We start from the raw sequence: 24364 nt of genomic DNA, 5'->3' as shown, positions 1-24364 counted from the left end.
TGTTGGCAGCATGGTTTGCTTTATCTTCACCAAGCCCATTTAACCTAGACCATCTCTCCATCTGACATTTGTGCAGCAACCCTGACCTGCGGAGGACCGAGCCCATCCTGGAGAGTCCCTTGCAGAGGACCAGCAGTGGCAGCTCCTCCAGCTCCAGCACCCCAAGCTCACAGCCCAGCTCCCAGGGAGGCTCCCAGCCAGGATCACAAGCTGGCTCTAGTGAGCGGAACAGAGTTCGAGGTAGACAACTGACTCTTTGTCTTTGAGACGTCATGTAGTTTAGTAGGAAGAATATCAAAGAGGGCATGGATGGATGGATGGATGGATGAATATAATGGAAAAACACTTATTAAGTGTCTATCATGTGCCCTGGAATATGTGGGAAACAGTCATAAATAGAGTCCAAAGACCTGGGTTCAAGTCCAGGCTCTGCCTCATACTCCTCTGTGACCTTCATTTTTCTTCTCTGTAACCTGAGAGGTTGAACTAAGCAATTGTTAAGGTCCTTCCAGCTTCATTTCTTTGACCTTACTTTCCTCACCTCTGAATCAGATCCACATGATCTCCAAGGTTCTTTGAGCAATGAAATTCTAGATTCTGGTAATGTGTTTGTATGTGACTCTGTGTCCATGTATACATGTGTGAATGAATGTGTGTCTCTAATTGAATGTTTCTCTGTGTTCTACTTGTATGGGAGTGTCTATGTTTGTATGTATATTGTATATGTGTGTCAATACATATGTGAATGTACATTTGTGTATGTGTGTGTTTGGATATATGAAAGTGTGTGCAAATATATGAGTTCATGTGTATATTGCATGTGAGTATGCATCTGAGTGTGTGCTCATGTACAAGGGGGGAGTGTGTGATTACATGAGCAAACAGTTGAATGTACTTGTACTTGTGAGGCTGTATATGTGAGTGCATGTGCATGCCTGGGAATGTCAATATATGAGTGTGTGCATTTGTATGGGAGTGTGTGTGTATGAATAGGTGTATAATCGTATGAGTGAATATGAATGTGCTTGTACTTGTATCTAAGTGTATGTCTATGTGTGGATATGCATATGAGTCTGTGTATTATATGGGAGTGTGAATGTGGGTGAATGTGTATGTGAGGGTGCACAGATAAGTGTGTGTATTTGTGTGAATATGTTTGTGTTTTGTGAGCACACATGTTTGTTGTAAGCATGTATGTGTGAGTGTGTGCTTATATGTGAGTGAGTTGCACATTTGTATGGGAGTGTGTATGTGTGTCTGTGCGTGTGATTTATATGAGTGCATATGAATGTGTTTGTACTTGCATGGGCATGTTTATATATGTGTATATGTGAGTGTATATCTATGTGTGGATATGCATGTGAGTTTGTATATATGGAGAATGAATATGTGTGTGTACGTGTGGGTTTTTATGTGTGGGAATATGTTTATGAGGGTGGATATGGAAATGTATTTATGAGTATGTGTTTGTAGTTGAATATGTGTGTATGTTTTTCTGAGTGTGTATTTGTACATGAGTATGAGTATGTGTATTTGTGTGAATATATGTGCGTATTTGTATGAGTGTGTCTATGAGTCTGTGTATTCATAGATCAGTGTGTCTGTATGAGTCTCTGTTTCTTTATGTAAGTTTGTATATGTGAGTGTGTGTGTATGTGAGTCCATGTGTGGGTATGTGTAGGTTTTTGAATGTGAGTGTATAGAAGTGTGGAAATATGAATGTGCCTGAGAGCATTGGTGAGTGTGTAAGTATGAATAATTGCTTTTGGATGTGAGTGTTTATATTTGTATGTGAGGATGTATTTTTATGAATGTGTATTTATGTGTGAGGGAGTGTGCGTGTGGGGGTGGGGGTGTAGAAAGCTCAACACTGTCAAGGGAAGGGAGCGTTTGAGTTCTGGAAATATTGAACCGAATTGTTTCTTCTGGCAGACCATGCTTTGACATCATTTGCCAATGGGACCAAGCTCTCTGAGTCACTGAGCTGGCAAGCTCACCAGGCAACAGGCTCACCTACCTAGAAAAGAATCCAATAGATTCCTAACATCCAATCTTTGACTCTTTTGAGACTTCCACTCCCCAGCTGGTGTGATTACCCCTTTAATTTCTTGACGCAGTTCCTTTCCCTGTAGTCCCAATCCCAGCCAGAATGATTGGTAGCAACTAACAGCTGACAGAGATTCTTGGACCCTGAAAAAATACAATCAGTTCAACTTTTGGAAGTATAGTTGATGGTATGTTGTGTTTATCTAGAAACAGAGTTTGATCAGGGATTTAAAAATTCATAGGGCTAGACCCAGTCTTTTTTTTTTTCTTGAATTAATTATTTGAATGTTCCAGTAAATCCTGTTGGGGAGAACTAAATCACATTTCTGGACATTTAATTTAAGTCATTCATCACTGTTTGGTTTCCATTAATGAGGCAGCCTGAGCAAAACTTTAATATCGTCAGACTAATTATATGTGACAATCCATTGCTTCTAGTTAATCAAACTTCCCTTTCTCAGAATTACCTTCTTCTCAAGGTAATTTTTTCCAAGAGATAAAGGACAGTCCCTTCTTCAATACCATTCGATGCATTTAGATTTGCTTATAAATCAATCTGCCACCCAAAACGCAGCAGCATTTCATCCTTTGTTGGCATCTTCATTTGGAGTAATCACAACTTAACTAAGAACATCCCATTGAGATGGCTCAATAGCAAGAGTCTTCAGGTTTGTTTTGAAAAGTAAAACAGGTGTGGTTATTTGGTTCAAAGCTAGTTCCACGGAGGTGGATTGGAGAGGACAGGAGGGCAGGAGAGAGAGAGAGAGGAAAGGAGAGAAGGTCAGAGAGGAGGGGAGGGGAGTTGAATGTAATAATGGGTAACCAAGAGTAATCATGGGTAAAATGCATTCTTTTCATTAGAATGTAGTGTGATGGAGAAGAGAAATGATTGACTCAAGTCTGGAGACCTGGATTCATGTCCTGCCTTTGACCTCTAGTAACTTTGTGATATTGGACAAGTCCCTTGACCCACCAGAACTTTAGTTTCCTCATGTACCAATGAGAGGATTAAATTCGATCTAGTCTTCTGAGGGCTCTATTAATCTGGATCTATGATTATATGATTTTAGTTCATAAAACAATTCTCTATTTAGAAAAAAGATCACATTCATATTTATGGCTTCTGTTTCTTAATAGGACAGCTAGATGCTTTATAGAACACCAGGGAGATATGAATTCAAATCCGGTCTCAGACAACTACTGGCTATGTGACCCTGATCAAGTCACTTAACCTTGTTTCCTCATCTTAAAATGAGTCGGAGAAGGAAATAGCAAACTACTCCAGTGTCTTTGCCAAGAAAACCCCAAATAGGGTCATGAAGAGTCTGGAAGAGTTTGAATCTTGGCTTAGAAACTTACTAGTTCTGTGATCCTGATCAATTCACTTAACCTTCCTCAGACTCAATTTCCTTATCTGTAAAATAAGGATGGAAATAATACCTATCTCACAGGGTTGCTGAGAGCAACAAAGGAGACCACATAGGTGAAGCCTTTATAAATGCTCCTCTTAGTTACAGGAATAATAGCATTTAAATGGCATTCCATACAAAATAAGATAACTGTAATTTGCAAACTTTAAAATGCTAATTTTAATAATATTGCTGTATTTCCAATTATTAACCTTCCAAATATTAGCTCATTTCATGCTCACTACAACCAACCTTGTGAGAGGAATACCATTATCACTCCTATTCTGTGGAGGAGAAAATTGAGGCAGAGAGTGGTTCAGTAACTTGCCCACAGTCATGGTCACATAACTAACGAGTTTCTAAGACTGGATTTGAATTTGGGTCCTCCTGACTCCATGTACAAGTGCTTGATCCACTGAACTGCCTATTGTTAAGAAAATATTATTATCATTATCCAAGAAAATATAATATTCATTAACGAGAGAGAGAGAGAGAGAGAGAGAGAGAGAGAGAGAGAAGTCATCTAAGCAGTTATCTTTACTGAAGGTATGAGTTTCCCAACATTTCATGACCACTTTCCTTGGTCTCTGTTTTCTTTCCCAGCTAACACAAAATCTGAAGGATCACCTGTGCTTCCTCATGAGCCTCCCAAGGTCAAGCCAGAAGAATCCAGAGACATCACCCGGCCTGGTCGACCAGCTGTGAGTTTTTCTCTTCTTCCTCTTTTCTCTCTCTCTTTCCCTTGTTCTTCTCTCCCATCTTTTACTTCCCTCACATAAAAGAGTAGCTAGGATATTCTCTCTCTCTCTCTCAACTAAAATCTGAGCTAATAAATCATCAGAATTGTGGGAACAGGAGTGCCAAAAAATCAATTCCATCTCAATAAGTCAAGAAATTTGATTTTGTTGTTGATTACTTCTTCCACTTTTGTTGCCTTTAAATTTTTTGTGCCTATTACCATGAAATGAAATGAAAAATGGAGATGAAAAGGGAGGGGGAAAAAAGCCTCATCATTCCTTTTCTCTCATCTGTAGTTCTGATTAAAAAAAAAAGATTTGATTGGGGAAGATGTTGAAACTCTCCCAAAATATGATGTAGGGATAAACTATGGGCTTCATTTGTCCATGTGACTTCAGGCCCCTTTGACCCTCAAGATAAATAGGAGAGAAAAGCCACATGCTTTGTTTATTTCTAATTATATATCACAGAACAATTTCTTCCCTTTTTTTCTCCTGTTGCTGTCCACTTGACAAGTCATTTCACAGAAAGCAGAGAAAAAAAGATAATAACTAAACAGTTGAATTTAATTTAGGAGTAGTTTCCATGGACCTTCTTGGTTTCCTTGAAATTTTCTCAGACAAAATCACTTTAATGAAATCCAAGCCTTTCTTGTTTAGTTTTTATTTTTGCTGTTCAAAGTGTGTTAAGACTGGCTAAAATCAATTTTTCTGTTCTGTTTTTAACAAGCATTGCTATTTTCTCATGTCCTTTTCTTTGTCTTTCAACAGCATGACTCTAACCATTCTGCTTCTGTTTCCTAATTGTGTTCCTCTAACTTTTTTCCTATTCTGATCTCTTTCCTCTGATGCCGATGAATCTTCACTTTTCGCAGAGCTATAAGAAAGCTATAGACGAGGTTAGTGATGCATTTATTTCACTTGGTCACAAGTAGTAGTTTCTAACTATTTGAATTTGTGATTTTCCTAATGTTGACCCTCAGAAGAGGGAAATGGGTCAAAACTCATTCACATAGGTAGTAAAGTCTGCCTAAGGAGAGAGTATCATTTGAAGGTCAAATAGCGGACTTGCAGAAATCCCGTGCAGACCCACCAGACAGAAGTCACCATGAGAATCTCATGACTCTGTCAGGTGCAGATAGGGAGCTGGTGTCAAATGAAAGTGATGGAGTCACCAAGACTGGTGATGTTGGTTAGTATTGATCTGCATGCACTCAGCCAAGATGGCGGCGGGTCTTGGGAAGGTGCCTGAGATGCATGGAGTTGGAGGTGGTACAGGGGCATGGAGGCTTTGACCCTGCCGAGCACCACGCGGTCAAATGAGGCAGGGATTTCCATAATCTCTGCCCGGAGTGATTCTGGCATGTTTGTTGAAGAGGCATGTTTGTACGCATCTGATCTTTACAGATAAGCATCCCGGCTTCTGAAAATACCACACATGACCTCCATTGGGTGATTAACGAAAATAGATCTATAGATCAAGGATTATAGTTTATAGAGAGAGCAGGTCTCCGTTCATGTCTCAATAGAGTATATAGTCGTAGCATCTGGATAATAAGGAAATGATTAATAATTCTTCATTAAGAAAATATTGCTATATATACTCTAAGCCTAGAACTTAGTATGGACTCAATAAATTATTGATAAATTTATTAATCAAATATATTATAATAAATTAATCACTGATTAATAGCACTGGTTAGTTTTCTTCTGAAAGGATTTAAGAACAAAAATATGCTTCAACACTTAACAAAATCATATATTCCAAGAAGACATATGGCACAGATTAAATGATCATTAATTGATCGATTAATAAGGCCTTCTGAAAGGATTTAAGATCAAAAAAAGCATACTTCAATACTCCAGCCACTAATGAAATTATTATATGTGTGGTGCTTCAAGAAAAATTTCATGAGTCTAGAGACCTGGCGCAAATGATTGCCACCTTGAGGGAGATGACCCTGTGCACATCATTTTCACAATCCCAGAGATCAGAAGTATAGGAATACTGGATTGCCCTTGGAAGCATTTGCTTTCATAATTGTTGGTATTAGTTTGTTGACAGCGGAAAGGGGACTGAGCCTTTAGTTAGAAAGCTCTGTGTGTTCAAATCTGGTCTTATTAATAAGTAGCTTGTGACCTTGGGCAAGTCACTTTACTTGTCTCAGTTTCCTCATCTGTAAAATGAGCTGGAGAAGGAAATGGCAAACCACTCCAGTCTCTCTGCTAAGAAAACCCCCATGGAAACTATATGAGTCAGACATGGCTGAACAACAATAAAATAGGAACTATAAGGCATATCACTCCATTAATTCATAATTGTTAAGCACTCTTACTAAGCATTATGCCTATTATATGTCTGTCATATGCCTGGCACTACATTAAGGATCCAGAGACATAAACATTCCCTTTACTTGAGGATCTAACTGGGAAAATAAGACTGTGCACATGAAAATAGATATAAAATAGCTTTAAAGGAAATAGAAGGTAATTTTCTCATCATCAAAGTCTCAAAAATGGACAATAAAATCATCTTGAATGGTAATGTTAAAATTATAATTGATTCACTTGTCAGGAATAATAGGAATTATTTTTGATGATTTTTAATGGTCTTGCTGCTCAAATAGGTCAGGTTCATTATTTTAGTGGTATTCTAATCTATAATTCAATAAACTAATTTCTGTATATTTTATAATGTTGAGTTGCCACAAAATGATTCTGAGCATTAAATCTAAAGTGTGGGGTTAACACTAGCTTTCGCTGTCCTCATTCCAGAACCTCAGTGGTGACGAAGCAGGATGGTATCAACTGAAGAACTAGAGTTTAGTTACCACTTTAATCCCCACTTGTTACAGGTGTAGAAACTTGCCCCACACACACTTTGTGTATGTGTTTGTGTGTGTGTGTGTGTTTTCCAGTTATCCAAGGATTTAAAAGAAAAAACAAATTGTTTTAACAAATTGACACAATATTTTACAAATGAAAAGGCATTCAAACAGCACCTATTTAGGTGGGATGTTCATGTGTGTTAGACTTTATATGAGGTCTGGGAAGTAAAACTGAATTGATCCTATAAACGAATAAATCAAGACAACTTTACAACTAAAACTACCAAAAGGCATTGATTGGGTTATCTAAGACATTTTAATCACCATTTTCCCCTGAGTCAGTAATAAAATCACAAATACTTTTCCTATTAAATAGCACTTTCATTTCTCTTTCAAACCCTTTTTTCTCCCCTGCCCTAAGCCTGGAGCGGTCAAGCAATAAAACCTACAAAAGCTCATTATCTGGAGAAAATTTAAGTGTCAAAGAATTAGACATCTTATAGTGAGTCTCTAACTCCATGATGTCAAGCCCACATCGTATCCATTTTTCTTAGAACGTTATTATTATTATTATAACTGGTCTGAAGATGTTATAAAAAATGAACTGGGTACCCAAACTTTTGTTAAATAGTTATATTGATTACATTCAAAGGTCATTTTTTTTTGGAGGGGGGGAGGGAGGAAGTTAGGAGGAAGGAGGATAGGGACTTTGGTACTGGAATCTGAGAACTTCCCAAGCAAACTGTGAAATAATTTCTATGATGATTTTTGGTATTTTGCCAAAGAGGATTTCTTATTTTCCATAAAACCTAAATATCAAATACAGAGAGGAAAGGGAAAGCTTAAATTGTAAGAATAATACAATGTAGCCATTGTATCCAGTTTCCAACCCCAACTTTGTCATCTTTATGACTTTAAGTGAGTAAATTAACTCTGTGCTTCAGTTTCCAAAATTGTTAAATGACAAGTTTGAGATGATGACCATGACCCAAGGCCCCTTCTCACTCCCAGTCCATGTTCCTATGAACTACAAGTCTCCACTGCAATTTGAAAAAAAAATTAGAATGTTAAGAAAAGACAGGAGCTCTTGAAAACAATGTGCCAAATTAGTAGACTTTGGGTGAGTAAAAAGAATATTTTTAAACAATGCAAATCTTTCTTTTTTAATTTAGTTTTTTTTAATTTTCAACTTTAAGGAACACCAAACATTTGGGAAAAAAATTGAAATGGATTTAGATAACTGGTTGTCATAACAATTGATGCTATTCCAGTTGACTCATGGTTATTGGCATTGTAGGTAAAAACTCTTTAAAACCATATTCTCTCTTTGTTCTATTTAATAAAAAAGTCATCATAGATACATACTCTATAACTTAACATAGGGTTAACATGCTTGTCAAAAAGCAAAAACAGCAAATTTCCATCTTGTTTTATGAGATAGTGTTGCGTTGGAGGTTTTTCTCCCCCGCTATACTTCCCTTATACATTATACCGCTTTGACATATTTTTTTCTGATTCACTTAAAGATTCTTCAGTTTCTTTTACTTTGGAGAAAGACAAGAAGGCAAACTAGTAAATGAAAATTGCAGAAAGGGACATTGAATTCAAGATAAAGAGATATTTCCTAATAATCAGAATCCTAAAAATCCCAAAAGAGAACTGATTAACCTGGGAGAAAGTAAATTCCCTCCTGCTAAAGATCCCCAAGCTAAAGCTGGATGATTGCCTTTGGGGATCAATTGTAGAGGGGAATCCTTATTCAGCTACAGTTTTGACTAGAATATATCTGAGATTCCTTCTAATTTTGAGTTATTATTTCAAAAAATAATCCTCAATGGGAATACTTTCTATTTGGCCCATGACCTGAGGAGCTAGAAATTAGTATGCAGGAATTACCTTCCATGTTGCTGTAGATTCTCCCTGAAATAGTAGCCATTACATTTAAATACAACTGAAGAATTTAAAGGACTGTTTTGATGATATTCCTGTATTTGACAGGTCCTCTGTGATCTCCTTTTAGAATCTTCACTTTGTGGAGTATCTCAATTTAAGTGTCTCTCCAGAGCAAATTGAAGAATCTATAAAGCTTTCTATAACATTGGTGTGAAATTAGAAAGAGATGATCATTGCACTTAAGGACATGGTTGCATCATGTATAAACCTGGTCATTCTAAGATTCCCAACCAAAAGAGATTTCCCAAGTGCTTTATTTTTCTAATCTTAAGAAATATAACAATACTTAAAATATAAATGTTTCCACTCATCTTATTTTTTAAAGAAATTCTCCATTCAGTGGTAATAGCCAATTATCATCCCTTCTAATGCCAAAGGGATGGATTTTAAGATGTTCTCAGATGGACTTCGTTACTATAATCCTACACATGATTAGATCAGTCAATTGGACATATAGGGATTGCAATGAAGAGAGAATATGGCCCTAGGGGAATTGTAAAATTGAGAATTTTTCAATGAGTTTCTTTCTCCCTAATCCCTGATCTCTGACCGAATACAATGGTGCCTACATCGGTCACTAATATAGGGAGAAATGGTAAGACTGACAATCAACATGCTTCTTCCATCATTTGCATGCCTTGTACCATAGGCAGTCTAACCCATGCAAGTCAGAATGATCATGCTTTTGCTGATTTGCTTCCCTTTTTTTGCATTGCTATAAAAGCATGTTAGATAATAGATACTTCCCCCTCAACCTCTACACACTGCCTGTAATGCCCCTCCTATTAAAAATGCTACACTTTCATAGCAGGCTACATGGTTTCATCAGAGTCATGGTAAACTAAATAATTTTCCAACTTTCGAAAAACTCACGTTTATCCTCCTCTCTTAGGTTTTGTCAGCCAGGCTTTTCTAGAGGACTTTGTAGAGACAACAAAAAGGAATCTTTATTCCATTTCTGTGAAGGCATGTTCTGCTTTGCCTCCTAATGAAATCAAAGCAGTATCTATAAATTTAAAGAACTCAGGTTTGGTGTGGACCAAGTAGCTTCATGGCCTGCCATGGCTCTTCCACTCTATATGGATCATCATCATGGATGGAACGTTGAGTGTGGTTCCATCTTGTTGCTTTCTATACCTTGGCATTCACATTTGGGAAAAAGCCATGCCTGAGAGAGGCTCTGAGTGACAGTCCTAAAGGATTGGGGAAGGAAGTGACTCATCCCTTGGTATATTCCAGTTTACTCTGATGGTAACTAAACTTCATTTTTTCCCCAAATAAAAGAATCACATATTTGATGCCCACCTAGAAAAAGTCATAAGCTATTGATTTGGGGTAAATATACAATTTGTTTCATCTTTCCCTCCTTCGTTTTCACACACTACAAACATGGTTTCTTATTTGTTCTAGCCCAATTACTATGTTTGTTAACAATTCTCCAGAGCTCTTTCTTGGTGCTCATGCTATGACATTGGCTTTCAGTGAGACCCAAACAGCTCAGATCATTTCCTGGATCCCAATATGTTTCTCATGTAAATCAAACTCTTTCTTCATAGGACCTGACTGCACTAGCCAAAGAATTAAGGGAACTCCGAATTGAGGAAACGAACCGGCCCCTGAAGAAGGTGACTGATTATTCTTCTTCCAGTGAGGAGTCAGAAAGCAGTGAAGAGGAGGAAGAAGATGGAGAAAGTGAGACACATGATGGGACAGTGCCTGTCAGTGACATCCCCAGGCTGATGTAAGATGATTTTTAGTTTTTTTAAATTTTTGCTTTTCATTTGAGTGAAGAGAGGATTATGTCTCTGAAGTGAAAGGGGGAAAAAAAGCAAAGAATTGGAAGTGGACTTACCTACTTTTGCTTCACATTTTTACAAATTTGCTATCTCTTCAAATTTGGGTTTTCAGTACATAGGAGCTCTGAGATAACATATCATTTACTCAGGTGACTGGATGAAACTGAGACTTTGGACAGCTATTCTAAGAAAAGTGTTTTAAAGAATGGGGAAGGACTCAAATACTTTCAAGGAGGAAGATGTTGCTGTCTTGTTCTAGTAGTAAGAATTAATAATGATGATGGGTTAATGTTTCTATAGCTCTTAGTATGTATGCTGTGTCTTACAAATATTATCTTATTTGATTCTCACAGCAACCCCAGAAGGTAGGTGCTGTTACTAACCCATATTATTTTTGAGAAATATATTTGAGGCAGATTGAAATTAAGAGATTTGATAAAGGTCACACAGCTAGTTCATGTATGTGGCAGAATTTGAATTTGGCTCTCCATGATTCTAGGCCCAGAGTTCTAACCATTTGTCAACCCAATAAGAGTCATCATCACCTAGATCTTCAAATGTTGTCTTTAAGACCCTCGGGCTGCCCAGCATATACATCTTGAATGTACACTTGGGCAGCACTGAGTCAGTGGACCTGAGTTCAATTCTTGTTTCTGAAGCTTATGATATATATGATTTTGAGCAAGTCACTTAACCCCTTTGGCCTCCATTTTCTAATATGAAGGTTTTAGTGGACCCCAAGCTCAGAATAAGCCAAGACTATTCTATGGCAGATACTAATGAGATCCTGCAATGCCTTAGGAGAAGAATAGTGCCCAAAGCTAGGGAGATGATTATTGAAACTCTAGACCACATGGTTCAGATCACATTTAGAGTACTGTGTTGAATTCTGAGAACTGTATTTTATGGAAGGTATCAATAAGGTGAAAGTCAACCAGGGTGGTGAAAGGCCATGGGTGAATCAACTGAAGGAATCCTAGATTGTTTAATCTAGGGAAGAGATTAAGGAGGAGCTGGGAGTTGTATTCATTTACATGGAGGACTGCCACATGATAGAAGGGTTAGATTTGTTCAGTCCTAAAGGGAAGAAGTAGGAGTAATGGCTAGAAATTAAGAGATAGATCTAGATGGAGAGCACTCTGGAAGTGGAATGGGCAGTGCCCCTGCTCCCCTCCACCAGGAGAAACACCTTCTCCTGCTTTGTCTTCAAGTACAGTATGAATGACCACATGCCAGATTTGTTGTGGAAAGGACTTTGGTTCAATTCTGAGTTTTTCTAGATGGACTCTTTCACCCTTTCCAACCAAGATGCAATCTATAAAAACATGTAGGTATGTTGTCTAGATAATTTATTGATTTCTTCCTGAACAAGTCAGCTATTTGGGTCTTTTGCTTTTTTTGTCCAAACATTTCTCAGTCATGTCTAATTTTTGTGATCCCATTTGAGTCATCCCATTTGGGGTTTTCTAGACAGACATGCTAAGGTGATTTGCCATTTCCTTCTCCAACTCATATAACAAATGAGAAAACTAAGTCAAACAGGACTAAATGACTTGTCTAGGGTCTCACCCCCATTAAGTGTCTGAGGCCAGATTTTAACTAGGATTCCTGACTCCAGGCCTGGCACTCAAGTCCTTGTACCACCCAGCTGCCCTTTTGTATCTTTTATAGTTATTATCTAACTGAAACAATAATTATGGCATACCTGATGAAGGTTTTTTTTTACAAGGTTACTGTGGAAATTTGTTTACTTGACTCTATATAATTAAAGCAGGTTTTGTTTTTCTTGCCTTCTCAATAGAAGGTGAGGGGGTGTGGGAGGGAGAGAATTGGGACCTAAAAATAAAGTTAATATTGAAATAGAATTAATTTTGGAATAATATTTTTAGTAAAGTAACTAAAAATTAGCAAAGTCCTCTTAAAGAATTGCATTAAGTGACAGGTCCTCAAAAGATATAAACATTGTGATCCTAGTGCAAGTTGGAGCAATTTCATAATTTGGATAATGCTCGTCTTCAAACCTTATTTTGGCAAGACATCTGAGTAATGAATTCCAATTAACTGCAGAAGGAAGAAGAGGAAAAGGACTCATCTTCCAAATTATAAATCAAGTCTCTAGTTGCATGGCCTTGGGCAAGTCATTTAACTATGCTTACCTCAGTTTCCTTATATGTAAAATGAGCTGAAAAAAGGTGGGAAACCACTCTAATATCTTTGCCAAGAAAACCCTAAAAAAGAATTGCACACTGCAACCGCTGAACAAATGTAAACACACAAAGTAGACCGTCTTGTACTGATAATATCAATCCTCGGTATTACCTAGTAGGTAGGGATGCTTTTGAGAGATGAGAGATATTATAATTGTGGATTTATCCTGTGGTCTAAGTCCTCAAAAATGTATTTTATGAGTCAGCACTTCCATCTATTGCATCTAATCAAATCTCTTATGGAAATGAATGTTACTACTTAGAATAGATCCTCCAAAAAATGATGCTTGTGGCATCATAAAATGAACTGTGCTGAAAGCAAATTTCCCATGTCGGGACATGTCCCTGTGCACTTGATTCACAGGCTTTCATACATATAATCACATAACCCTTCAAATCTATTTGTAAAGAATGTTGCTCATGTGCCAGTGTTTATTCAGTAAACACTGAAGCCTTACTAGGGTCTAACACTGCTGCAAATACTAATGGGTAATAGGAAACAGAAAAGCCAAAGTCTCCTGCCTTCAAAGAGCCCTCAGGTGAATTGAACAGATTATGACATACACAAGAATTTTTTCATTAATAATAAAAGATATTAAGTGATTAATTGCCAGAATTGTTGATATGAAGTGCTAAGACTGATTGAAGTCAAGAGAGATCAGGATGGACCAAAGAGGATGAAAAGCTTTTGTTTGTGTGTCATATCCAAGGACAAGGTTTTTCCTCATGGTCAAGAACAGAACTAATAGACATTTCAGGCTGAGGAGAATCAATCACCTCAATGGCAATCCCTCTGTGATGCATCTACATCATCAAAATCCAAGTGGAAATTTAATACTTGGGAGGATCTAATCCCACCACTCAGCCACTCAGGGTGATTGATCCACTCAGGTGAATTGGATGGATGCAGCCATAGTCATCCTGAGAAAACAGGTCATCCTCCTCTCTCTCTAGGGATCTGCATATTCAGCGTGGGAACAGTCAACCAATGCTAGACAACTCTTTAAATGATTATGTTCCCAAAATATGGGATGCCTACCAATGGCACATCCTTCTGTGCTTGCTACTACTGTAGTAGCTATATAGGCAGAGATAACAAAAGAGCAGTACAGTGGCTTAGTGGCTAGAGACAGGAAGATGTAGGTTCAGGTTATGCTTCTGATACCTCAGCTCTTGGTGACCCCAGGCAACTCATTCAAAGAGAAAGTAGCAGTTATGCAACAGGGAAAGATTCTCCCCACATGGATAAAAATGATATGTAAGACATCAAAGGGGAAGAAAGTGATAGGAACTTCACATCTGATATCATGAAAACTTATTCAGCAGGCAGGTCTTCAGATAGTAGTCGTGAATGAACTGCTCAAGTGATAGAATGAAAGACTATAAGCAGTTAGGCACACTAAGGAACTCATTGTCCAAATTCAGATAAATTCCCTCAGTCTGGACTATCAATATTCTCTTTTCTTACTAGTAATGTGATGAGGACATCATCGATTCTTAAATATTTGCAAAGCACCTTAAAAATATCTTGTTTGATCCTTACAACAACTCTGAAAGGAAGATATTTTTCCATTTTACAGATGAATAAACTGAGGCAGACAAAGGCAAAATGACTTTCCCAGGGTCCTATAATGATTGAGTACCCAAAACTGGATTTGAACTCAGGTTTTCTAGATTCCAGGTCCAGGACTATCCACTACTTTATTTAACTACCTCTGGTAGCAAGTTCCTTCCTATCTTGGGTTTGATATCTCTGAAAAGTTTCTTCTCTGTGCTCATAAGAGTCATAAAATAGAATTGTTCCTTGCAGTATTTCTGTAAATCATTTTTTTAAAAAGAATTTCTATGACTTCTGAATTAAGGGACTAGATATGAGATTATAATGGTACCTAATGTACCTTTCATATTTGTTAAATGAATATTGAAAAAAAGATAGTTAGCAGATAGTAAAGACCCAAATTAATTGTGACCATGAGGAGATTCAGTCTTCTAACTACTCATCTCTTTTTGCTGTTATAGAAGAGAAGCTGGTATTAATGTGATAAAGATGTCTATACCACCTTAAACCTAGTCCTCATCATTCATAGTGGGCCAAGCTGCTTCATGTGCCTAATTCTCAACTTATTCACATGTAAAATGAGTCTTTTAATCATAAATATATCATGACATAGTAGAAAGAGAAGAATGGGCTAGAGGTTCAATATCCTTGGAGATTGTGTGAGCCAGGGCAAATACATAACTGCTCTCTGCCTCATTTCCTCATGCATACAATACCGTGGTTGCTTTAGAATGCATCATCTAGCTTTATTTCTATGTTCCAATGACCCAGGTTCAAATTGTGACTGCCAGTCACTGGCCATGTGACCGTGTGATGGAGCAGAAAGAAAACTGGATTTGAAGTCAAAGAATGTGGGTTCAAATCCTAGCTCTACCATTCACTATTTATGGGACTTTGAGCAAGTCTTTTGCCTTCTCTGATCCTCTATTTTTTCAATAATAAAATGAGTCTTAGACTAGAGGATCTATATGTATATAGTAATGTTATTTTATGATTTTAAGTACAGTGTATGCTATGGTCAGTCAGCCACCATTTTAAGACTCCCACTGTATGAAGGGCACAATGTATGCTATGACTAGCCAGCCTCTATTTTTAAAGCTCCTACTGTGTGAAGGGCAGAGGGTATGGTATAGCCAGTCAGCCATCATTTGTAAGGCTCCTGCTATATGAAGGGCACAATGCCATGACTAGTCATCTGACTTTTGTAAAGCACCTACCGTGTGAAGGGTATAGTGTATGCTATGACCAGTTAGTCATTTGTACAGCTCCTACTGTGTGAAGGGCACAATGCATGCTATGGTCAGTCAGCCACCATTTTAAAGCTCCTACTAAAGCTCCATTTTTATGAAGGGCGCAGTGTATGCTATGACTAGTCGTCCAACATTTGTAAAGCTTCTACTGTGTGAAGGGCAAAATGCATGCCATGACTTGCTCATCTGACATTTATAAAGCACCTGCTATATGAAGGGTACAGTGTATGCCATGACTAGTCATCTGACATTTGTAAAGCACCTACTGTGGGAAGGACACAATGCATGCCATGGCTAGTCATCCAATATTTGTAAAGTGCCTACTGTGTGAAGGACAGAGTGTCTGCTAGGATGAGTCAGTTGACATTTGTACAGCTCCTACTGTGTGAGGGGCACAGATTCTATGGTCAGTCAGCCACCAGTTTTAAAGCTCCTACTAAAGGCACCATTTTTAAAGCCCTATGAAGGGTATAGAGTATGCTATGACTAGTCAGCCGACATTTGTACAGCTCCTACTGTGTGAAGGACACTGTATTTTTTCTCCAGAGCACACAAAGGGCATGGGTCCAATCTCTGTCAACTTTACATGTCACCCCCCCCCACCATTGGAATGATAGCTCCTTATGGGGAGAGATGGGTTTTTCCCCCTTTCTTTGTATCCTCAGTCCTTAATATAGTGCTTTGAATATTGTAATTGCTTAATAAATACTTGCTGACTGTTGACTGATGGCCTTCTCTGGAGAAGATCTTATGTTCTCTCTACACTGTTTTGGCAAGCTGGCCTTAGAATGAAACTGCACAAAGCCAACCACAGCTGTGCTTAATTAGCTATAGATAGGAGGGCTAGTTGGAAAAGGTCTAAATGGCATCCCATTTAACAAAGACCTCTCTTGGGGGGGGGGGAGCAAAGATGGCGGCATGAGAACAAACCCTCTTAATTGGGTTTTCTGCTATTCTCATTACCATTGGAGTCAGCTTTAGGTAGAAAATTGCCTTGGACCAAAAGAAGTTATTTACTTCATGTGGGTTAGAAGTAAATGTAATAATAAATATTGTTCCCTCCTCTCTGGCAGACCCACAGGAGCTCCTGCAAGTAATGAACAGTACAATATGGCAATGGTTGGAACCCATGGCCTGGAGACCTCTCACGCAGACACATTTAGCAGCATTTCAAGAGAAGGAACTTTAATGATAAGAGAGGTGAGTTGGGATGAGAAATATGGATGGAAAGTGAATGTGGTTTTATCTCAGAACTGTCACAGATTGCACATACTCTGTGTAAGCACAAAAGGAAGACAGAAAAGGCCACTCCTAATGGATGAGTGATTTTAATTGTCATCCTCCCTCTTTCCATATCCCTCTCTGCTTTGACAGCATCATTTAATTACTGTACTCCCATTCTTCTGCAGGCGATATGCATATGTGAATGCAGAATTGGAGCCTGGGGATATGAAGCAAGGCTTCCTAGCCATGAAACGTCTCCCTAAAAATGTACAGCTGGGTCTTTCTTGACCCCATTCCATCTTGTTTCAGAGCCTTTCTTATCTGTTTACTGAAGACAGCCAGTAGTTTGAAGAAAGCGTTATCCAGTTAGTTGAACAGGAAAATTGTCCTCTTTTAGTGGCTTTTGCTGAATAGAACCACTACAAAGAACTTTTAAAGGTGTTTGATGGAACTGACCCTAGCACAGATGTTGTTTTGTTGGGCTTTTTTAACTCCACTCATTTAGTTTAACCCTAACTTCCTCAACAAAAATATTAGCAACCACTATTTTCCCATCATCCAAGCTGGTCATTTTCTTAGGGTATGAGTGAACAAATGGCACTCCTTCTTAACCCCCAAACCCACCCCACCAGTGGTCAGTCCACCCTGCTTCAATCACCCCCACCAGATATCCCCAAGTTCTCCAAGCAATGTGCAAAGAATCAGACATATAAAATTATATGTACTGAGGATTCATTTTCATTTTTTTTACCTAATAGTTTAAGAAAAATAATCTGCATTCCCTGCCCACTTTACCAGTATTCAAAGACACAATATCAGTCAGTCAGCAGTCACTCATAAAGCACCTGATCTGGTCAGGTATTCTGCTAGGTACTGGAGATAGAGAAAAAAATGAAACAATGCTGACCCTCAAAAGAGCTGTTGATGTTTGTCCTTTGTTCTCAAAGAAGATCAAGACAACAGAGAGGTGATGCCATGACAAGCAAATGAATTGGAGTTGAGTTGGGGGTGGGGGGTCCAGCCTCATTTTCTCCTCCAGAGCCATCTGGGTCCAGTGGCCAGATATGAATCCGGATGACTGGCTGGCCCTGGATGGGGAACAATCAGGGTTAAGGGACTCATTCAAGGTCACACAACTGATAAGTGTCAAATATCTGAGGCCAGATTTGACCTCGGGCCATCCTGACTCCAGGGCTGGTGTTCTATTTCAGTGTGCCATCTAAGTTAACTACCTCAAAGAGCTAACATTCAACTGAGGGACTGAGACAGGGAGGGGAGAAGAGGGGAGAATAACAGATGTACAGAACTATATAAAAATATGTTAAAATAAATTCAAGATAATTGGGGGAGGGGGAGGGAAAGGGACTGTTAGCATAGAAGAATATGGGGAAGGAGCTCATGTAGAAAACCCCGGACTGATTAAAGCCAGGATTCTAAAAGATAGAAATAAAGGAGGGGATGCACTTCCAAGATGGGGGAACAATGGCTTTGGAGTCAAGTACTGAGAGACATATATATTGACTGTTTGATCCTGGGCAGTTCGTGATGGCTAGGAGTATCTAGGAAAGAGAGGCAGAAGGCAGATATATAGTTGTAAGGAGCCTGATCTATGTCTGACTTACTCTTGAGGGCTACATTACCTACTGATGTGTTTTTCTATGGAGAGAGGTTCATGCAATAGAATAAACAAATAAACTTGAAATGGCCAGTGCCATTGTGACTAGAGAGACGGGCAAATTTTAATGAATTGAAGTGAATCAAATATCAGCATAAACTGAAGGACATAAACTGACACATTGCTAATGGCTCAAAATCAATGACAGCTGCGTTTAGGACAATATCTTTCCCCTAACATTGTGGGCAGCTTTTGCTGGCTGACATAGATATGGAATGACAATCTCTTTATGACTTGGAATTCAAAATCTTACCTATTTCCAAAGACCATGTCTTTGATAATAAATGCTAGAGCAAATACCTGTTGAATTATCATCATTCCCTATCAAATTCAAATTAGAGACAGGTCAAATAATGCCACTGCCAGTTTCATCAACAAGCATTTATTAAGTGTTTACTGTATGCCAGTCACTATGCTAAATATCAAAAAGAAAGGCTGCAGTACGGCATCTGTCCTCAAGAAGTTCATTACAAGGGGTGGATAGGTGGCACAGTGGATAGAGCACTGGTCCTGGAGTCAGGAGTACCTGAGTTCAAATCCAGCCTCAGACACTTAATAATTACCTAGCTGTGTGGCCTTGGGCAAGCCACTTAGCTCCATTTGCCTTGCAAAAAAAAAAAAAACCCTAAAAAAAAATATAAATAAATAAACAAAGTTCATTACAGGGAACACAATACCCATGTCCAGTATGAAAGATAGATAATATGCAGGATCAGTGGGAGGTAATCTCAAAGTGGAGGTACTAGCAGTAAGGGGAAAAGGTCAATGACAGCATCATGCCAGCCGGCATGCCAGCAGACATTCCTTTGATATTATATCTTTGTCAGGAATGGTTCTAGATAATTCTTCCTTTAAAATATGCTATTGTGTCATCAATACAATGTATCTTTAGGGTATCCACAATTTGAATTCTTTAAATTATAGTCTTCCTTATTTCATACTCATGAGGGAGCTAAATGAAACAGAGGACTGGGTCTGAAATCAAGAAGACCCAAGTTCAAATCCTACCTTACACACTTGCCAGCTCTGTAACCCTTGGCAAACAGGTAACATTTATGTGCCTTAGTTTTGTCATTTATAATAGCACACTCTCAGAATTGTTGTAAAGAGCAAATGAAAAAATTCTTACAAAATATAAAATAAAAATACTGGTTATTAATATCATGATGGTCATCATCATCCTCATCATTCCTAGGAAAATGTTGTTTAAAACAAATGGCCCTTTGTTTCAAAGAGAAACTATAGATCATAAAAGCTTTGTTCAGTTTCCCAAGTACAAACCAGCCTGCCCTCCTCCTTCTTCTGAATTTTAGACTCCAAATTCATTGTCCTTCTACAGACCCTTTCCAAGATATATAGATGGGTGATACAGCCCCATGCTGCTCATCCAGCGGTATATCATAGTCCTGACAATAGATCTGAACCAGCCATATGTTTGTTTTTTCTCTTGGTAGGGAGGTACAAACAATAAATAAAAGACTAGCTAGCAATATATCAATATATTTTAATTATTCATAGCCACAATAGGATTTATACTGTGTACCCAAGACTGGCTCAGTATTATTTAAAAACAAAAATGACTATATCAAAAGGTGCAGAAATGCCTTTAATGAAATCCAACATTAATTTATGACTTTAAATGAAAATTTCCCAAAAGAACAGGAACAGAAGCACTTTTTTCTCAACAAATTTCAAAAGGATCTACTTGAACCCAAGAGCCAATAATATATGCAATAGAAAATCATATGTTTATCACTTCCATTTGACAGCACTGTAAATGGCAGCAATCACATTTAAGAAAGGAAAGAGAATATAAGGATATTCACTAGAAAAGAAGTCAAAACATCACTCTTGACAGATGACATGATAATGTACCCAGAAAATCTAAATAGAAAAACTGAGACATTAAATGAGTTCAGAAAAGTCACAAGATACAAGATCATTTGCATTTTTGCATGATGGCAATAAAGACCAAAATAACATCATTTTGTATTTGAAAAAATATAATTTACAAAAAAGACATGAAATAGTTTGGAATTGATTAATGTTCTCATGCACACATGCATGTATATAAATTTGGAGAACAATTTCACATATATAACTAATATGAAAAAAATATATTGGCAGGGGAAAAAATCTAATATTTGGAAGGAAATTCAATGTTTATGGATGGGTTAAATAAAAAAAAGAAAAATACTATCCAAATTAATTTAATACTAAATGAGTTAAAGAAGGACCTTCATATAAACTGAATTTTTTAAAAAGAAATTTGTATAAATGAATGAGCAAATATAAGAGAAATTCTGAAGAAGAAAAAGCTAATGAAGATACACTCTTTTTCATAATTCTTCCTAATCTGAAGGTGATAGAGTAGATAGAACACTGGACCTGATGTCAAGAAGCCCTGAGTTCAAATCTGCCCTAAGTTTCATATAAGCCATGTGACCCTGAGTGCATCACTTAACCTCTGTTTGCGTCAGCTTCCTCAATTGCAAACTAAGAATGACAATTATAATGGCACTCTTCCTCCTAGGAGGTTTAAATGAGAAAATAATTGTAAAGAATTTAACACAGTGCTAAATAGTGCTTTATAAGTGTTATTATTATTACCACCACCATCGTCATCATCATTGTCATTGCTATCCCAACTTTATAGCAATTGTAGCTAACCCTAAGTTACCAAATTTAGCTAGCGTTCTTCCTCTCCCGTCCCTCTTGCCATCATCTTCAGACATACTCTTAATGTTGCATTTTTAATAGCCCAACCCTCAGTTTCTCTTCTGTCTACCCTTTAACTTTGATGACCCCCATATCCAGGCAACTCCAGACATTGGCTGTGGTGAGACCCTTAGAACTCACCATTCAATTTGATTCAACATAAATGAAGACAGGCACTTCGCTAGTTGCTTGAGATCTATAGATTAAGACACGAAAAAATAATCCTTGCTCTCTTTCCTTTCTACTGGAGTCAGAGACAGAGGAATTGGGGTCAAATCCTGTCCCTTCTGAATACTGTTTGTGTGCCCTTAATTAAAGTGTTTTATTCTCTGAGCCTTTCTGTAACATGAGGGACTGAAACTAGATTATTGGAGGAAGAGAACTCAATGAACTAGGAAAGGTTTCAGAAGGGGAGATAAACCTTGCAAGAAGTTAAGGGTTCCAAGACGCAGAAGAGGAATTTTACAGGCAGGGGCACATGAAATGTCAACTTTCAGGGACAGGCAGACCTCTTGGGCTTGACATATGGATGCAAAGGAAGAAGGTTGTGAAATAAATCTGAGCAGGTGAGTCAGAACCAGATGGCAAAGGACTCTAAATACTGAAGTAAGGTGTTTGTATTTTGGCGTAGAGGCAACAAGAAGTCACTGAAAATTTTTTGAGCACTGCCCGGATCTGTGCTTTAGGAAGATTATTTTGATGACTGTTCAGAAGATAGACGGAGAAGGGAAAGTCAAGGAGACCAATTGGGAGACAAGTTCACTAATCCAGTGAGAACTGATGAAAGCTTGAAATGGAAGGCATGGTAGCTGTGTGAATGGAGGAAGGGGAATATGAGAGATATTGAGGTGGGGACCACCTACAAATGACACTGTCAGTGATTCATAAGGAGAAGAAGGCACATGTAGTAGGAGGATAAATGAGAAAATTTGAGAGACAATGAGATAGAGTAGAAAGAGTGCCAACCCTGGACATGGGGAGATTTGAATTCAAGTCCTGTCTCTGATACTCAGCAACTGTGGTGTTTGTTGTTGCTCATCTTCCACTCCTGAAGAGGACTGATGACCTGAGGGTTGTCTTGACTTGTGCATGAGTTGGGTTGGAGTGAGGCAGACCTGAACAAAGCCATCAACTTAGTTTTCTCCTCCAGACTCATCAGAGTCCAGTGGCAAGACATAGGTCAATTTGACATATGATGGACTCTGCGACCCTGGGCAAATCAAGTAACCTTAATAAGTTTTTTTTTGCAAGGCAACGGGGTTAAGTGGCTTGCCCAAGACCACACAGCTAGGTAATTAGTAAGTGTCTGAGGTCGCATTTGAACTCAGGTACTCCTGACTCCAGGGCCAGTGCTCTATCCACTGTATCATCTAGCCATCCCCTCCATCATTTTTGAAGAGGATCAATGGGTATCACAAAACTGAGTAGTAAGGAATGGAGGATAATAGTTAGGTTGTGAGCCTTAGTGACTAGGAGAATGCTGGTTCCCTTGACAGTCATAGGAAAATTGGGAAGAAAGGAGAATTTGGGGAGGAAATGATTAATTCAGTTGTATAATATGGAGACCCTTCACTATCTTGGTCCCAATTCCTTTACTTAATTTCCAGTTCATTTCCTAAAATGTAACCCTAAGAACTTGACAGAATACTCCAGATGTAGTCCAGAGCTTTCTTAAGCACCTACTCACTTCTTCACCTTGTGCTAAGCATTGGGGTTGCAAAGACAATGAAACAGTCCCTAACTTCCACAGCATTCTATATCCAGAGAGTCTTAGTATTTATTAGGTTACCAAGTAAGACTTCACCATGGTCACACAACTAGTATGGATCAAAGGCAAGATAGGAACCCCAATATGGAGGCCCTCTATAAACTATGCCTCCCTTTGTATTCTTCTTATGTGTTTGTTTAATACCTTGGAAAACGTTATTCTGAGAAGGGGTTCAGTATCTTCAGTAGACTGCCAAAGGTGCCCAGGACACAAAAAATGGGGGGGGATTACTGGTGTAGAGGGAGGAAAGATACACAATACCTAACAGAAAGGAAAAAATGGACTAGAACTGATTTTAAACAATTTGGAAGGTATAAGTTTCAGCTCTAAATCATTAACCATTAATGGAAATTGGACATGTACTTTGTGAAATAAAAATAAGCAGAGAAATGCTATTCTTTGGTGCTGTTTTTGGATCATGATTGTGCTCCAAAAAATATTGGCAGTTCCAAGAAATTCAACCACTATTTTTTTTGTTTGTTTTTTGCAAGGCAAAGGACTTGCCCAAGGCCACACAGCTAGGCGATTATTAAGTGTCTGAAGCCTGATTTGAACTCAGGTACTCCTGACTCCAGGTCCAGTGCTCTATCCACTATACCATCTAGCTGCCCCTCAACCACTATTTTTAATGTTTCCAAGAAACAAGTGATTCCATTGGTTTAAAGAGCTAGTCACTAGCCAGCCTTACACTTTGGTCAACATGGGCAGCAATGGGGGAGCATCAGAGCTGCTACTATATTTCTCCCAATGGGGTCTGCCTTTCTTCTCTGTTTTTGTAGAGATCAATTTGACTTATTAAATCCACATGGTGTAGGGCTCCATGAGGAAGGGTTCCATAGTGTGGGCTTTGACATTTAACTGCACTTTCCCTTTTTTTCTGTTCTGTTCCTCCACAGTCATCTGGCGAGAAAAAGCGTACTGCGCACCCTGACAGCAATGGATTTGCTGGTCACATCAATCTCCCTGACCTCGTGCAGCAAAGTCATTCTCCGGCTGGGACACCTACAGAGGCCCTCGGGCGGGTCTCAACCCATCAGCAAGACCTGGATTCTGTGACTGAAGTAGGTTCTGGAGCATCTAGGGCTGACCATTTGCCTCTTCTCGTGAGTGTACTTAAGATCTTAACCTCTCCTAGAGGTGAAGCTTGCCTCATTCTCTGGAGTTATTTCCAGTTTCTTTTCTCATGGTTTTTACT

At 38.4% G+C, this 24364-nt stretch overlaps 1 protein-coding gene across 5 annotated transcripts in view; it reads left to right on the top strand.

Moving 5' to 3' along the window:
• Nucleotides 1–24364, top strand: part of TNIK (TRAF2 and NCK interacting kinase) — a 397128-nt gene that overhangs the window by 337730 nt on the left and 35034 nt on the right. For 3 of the 5 annotated variants that reach the window (XM_074190918.1, XM_074190919.1, XM_074190921.1), the window contains 6 exons: nt 77–240; nt 4059–4156; nt 5068–5091; nt 10530–10714; nt 16858–16984; nt 24066–24230. In XM_074190918.1, coding sequence (XP_074047019.1) covers nt 77–240; nt 4059–4156; nt 5068–5091; nt 10530–10714; nt 16858–16984; nt 24066–24230 — 763 coding nt within the window. The remainder of the gene's footprint in view (nt 1–76; nt 241–4058; nt 4157–5067; nt 5092–10529; nt 10715–16857; nt 16985–24065; nt 24231–24364) is intronic. The other 2 variants (XM_074190920.1, XM_074190922.1) reach the window with 1 other exon arrangement.

The sequence above is a fragment of the Macrotis lagotis genome, chromosome 6 (assembly GCF_037893015.1).
Source record: "Macrotis lagotis isolate mMagLag1 chromosome 6, bilby.v1.9.chrom.fasta, whole genome shotgun sequence".
Classification (NCBI taxonomy): Eukaryota; Metazoa; Chordata; class Mammalia; order Peramelemorphia; family Peramelidae; genus Macrotis; species Macrotis lagotis.
The sequence above is the reverse complement of the archived record's forward strand: the minus strand, read 5'-3'. Positions and strand labels throughout refer to the sequence as shown.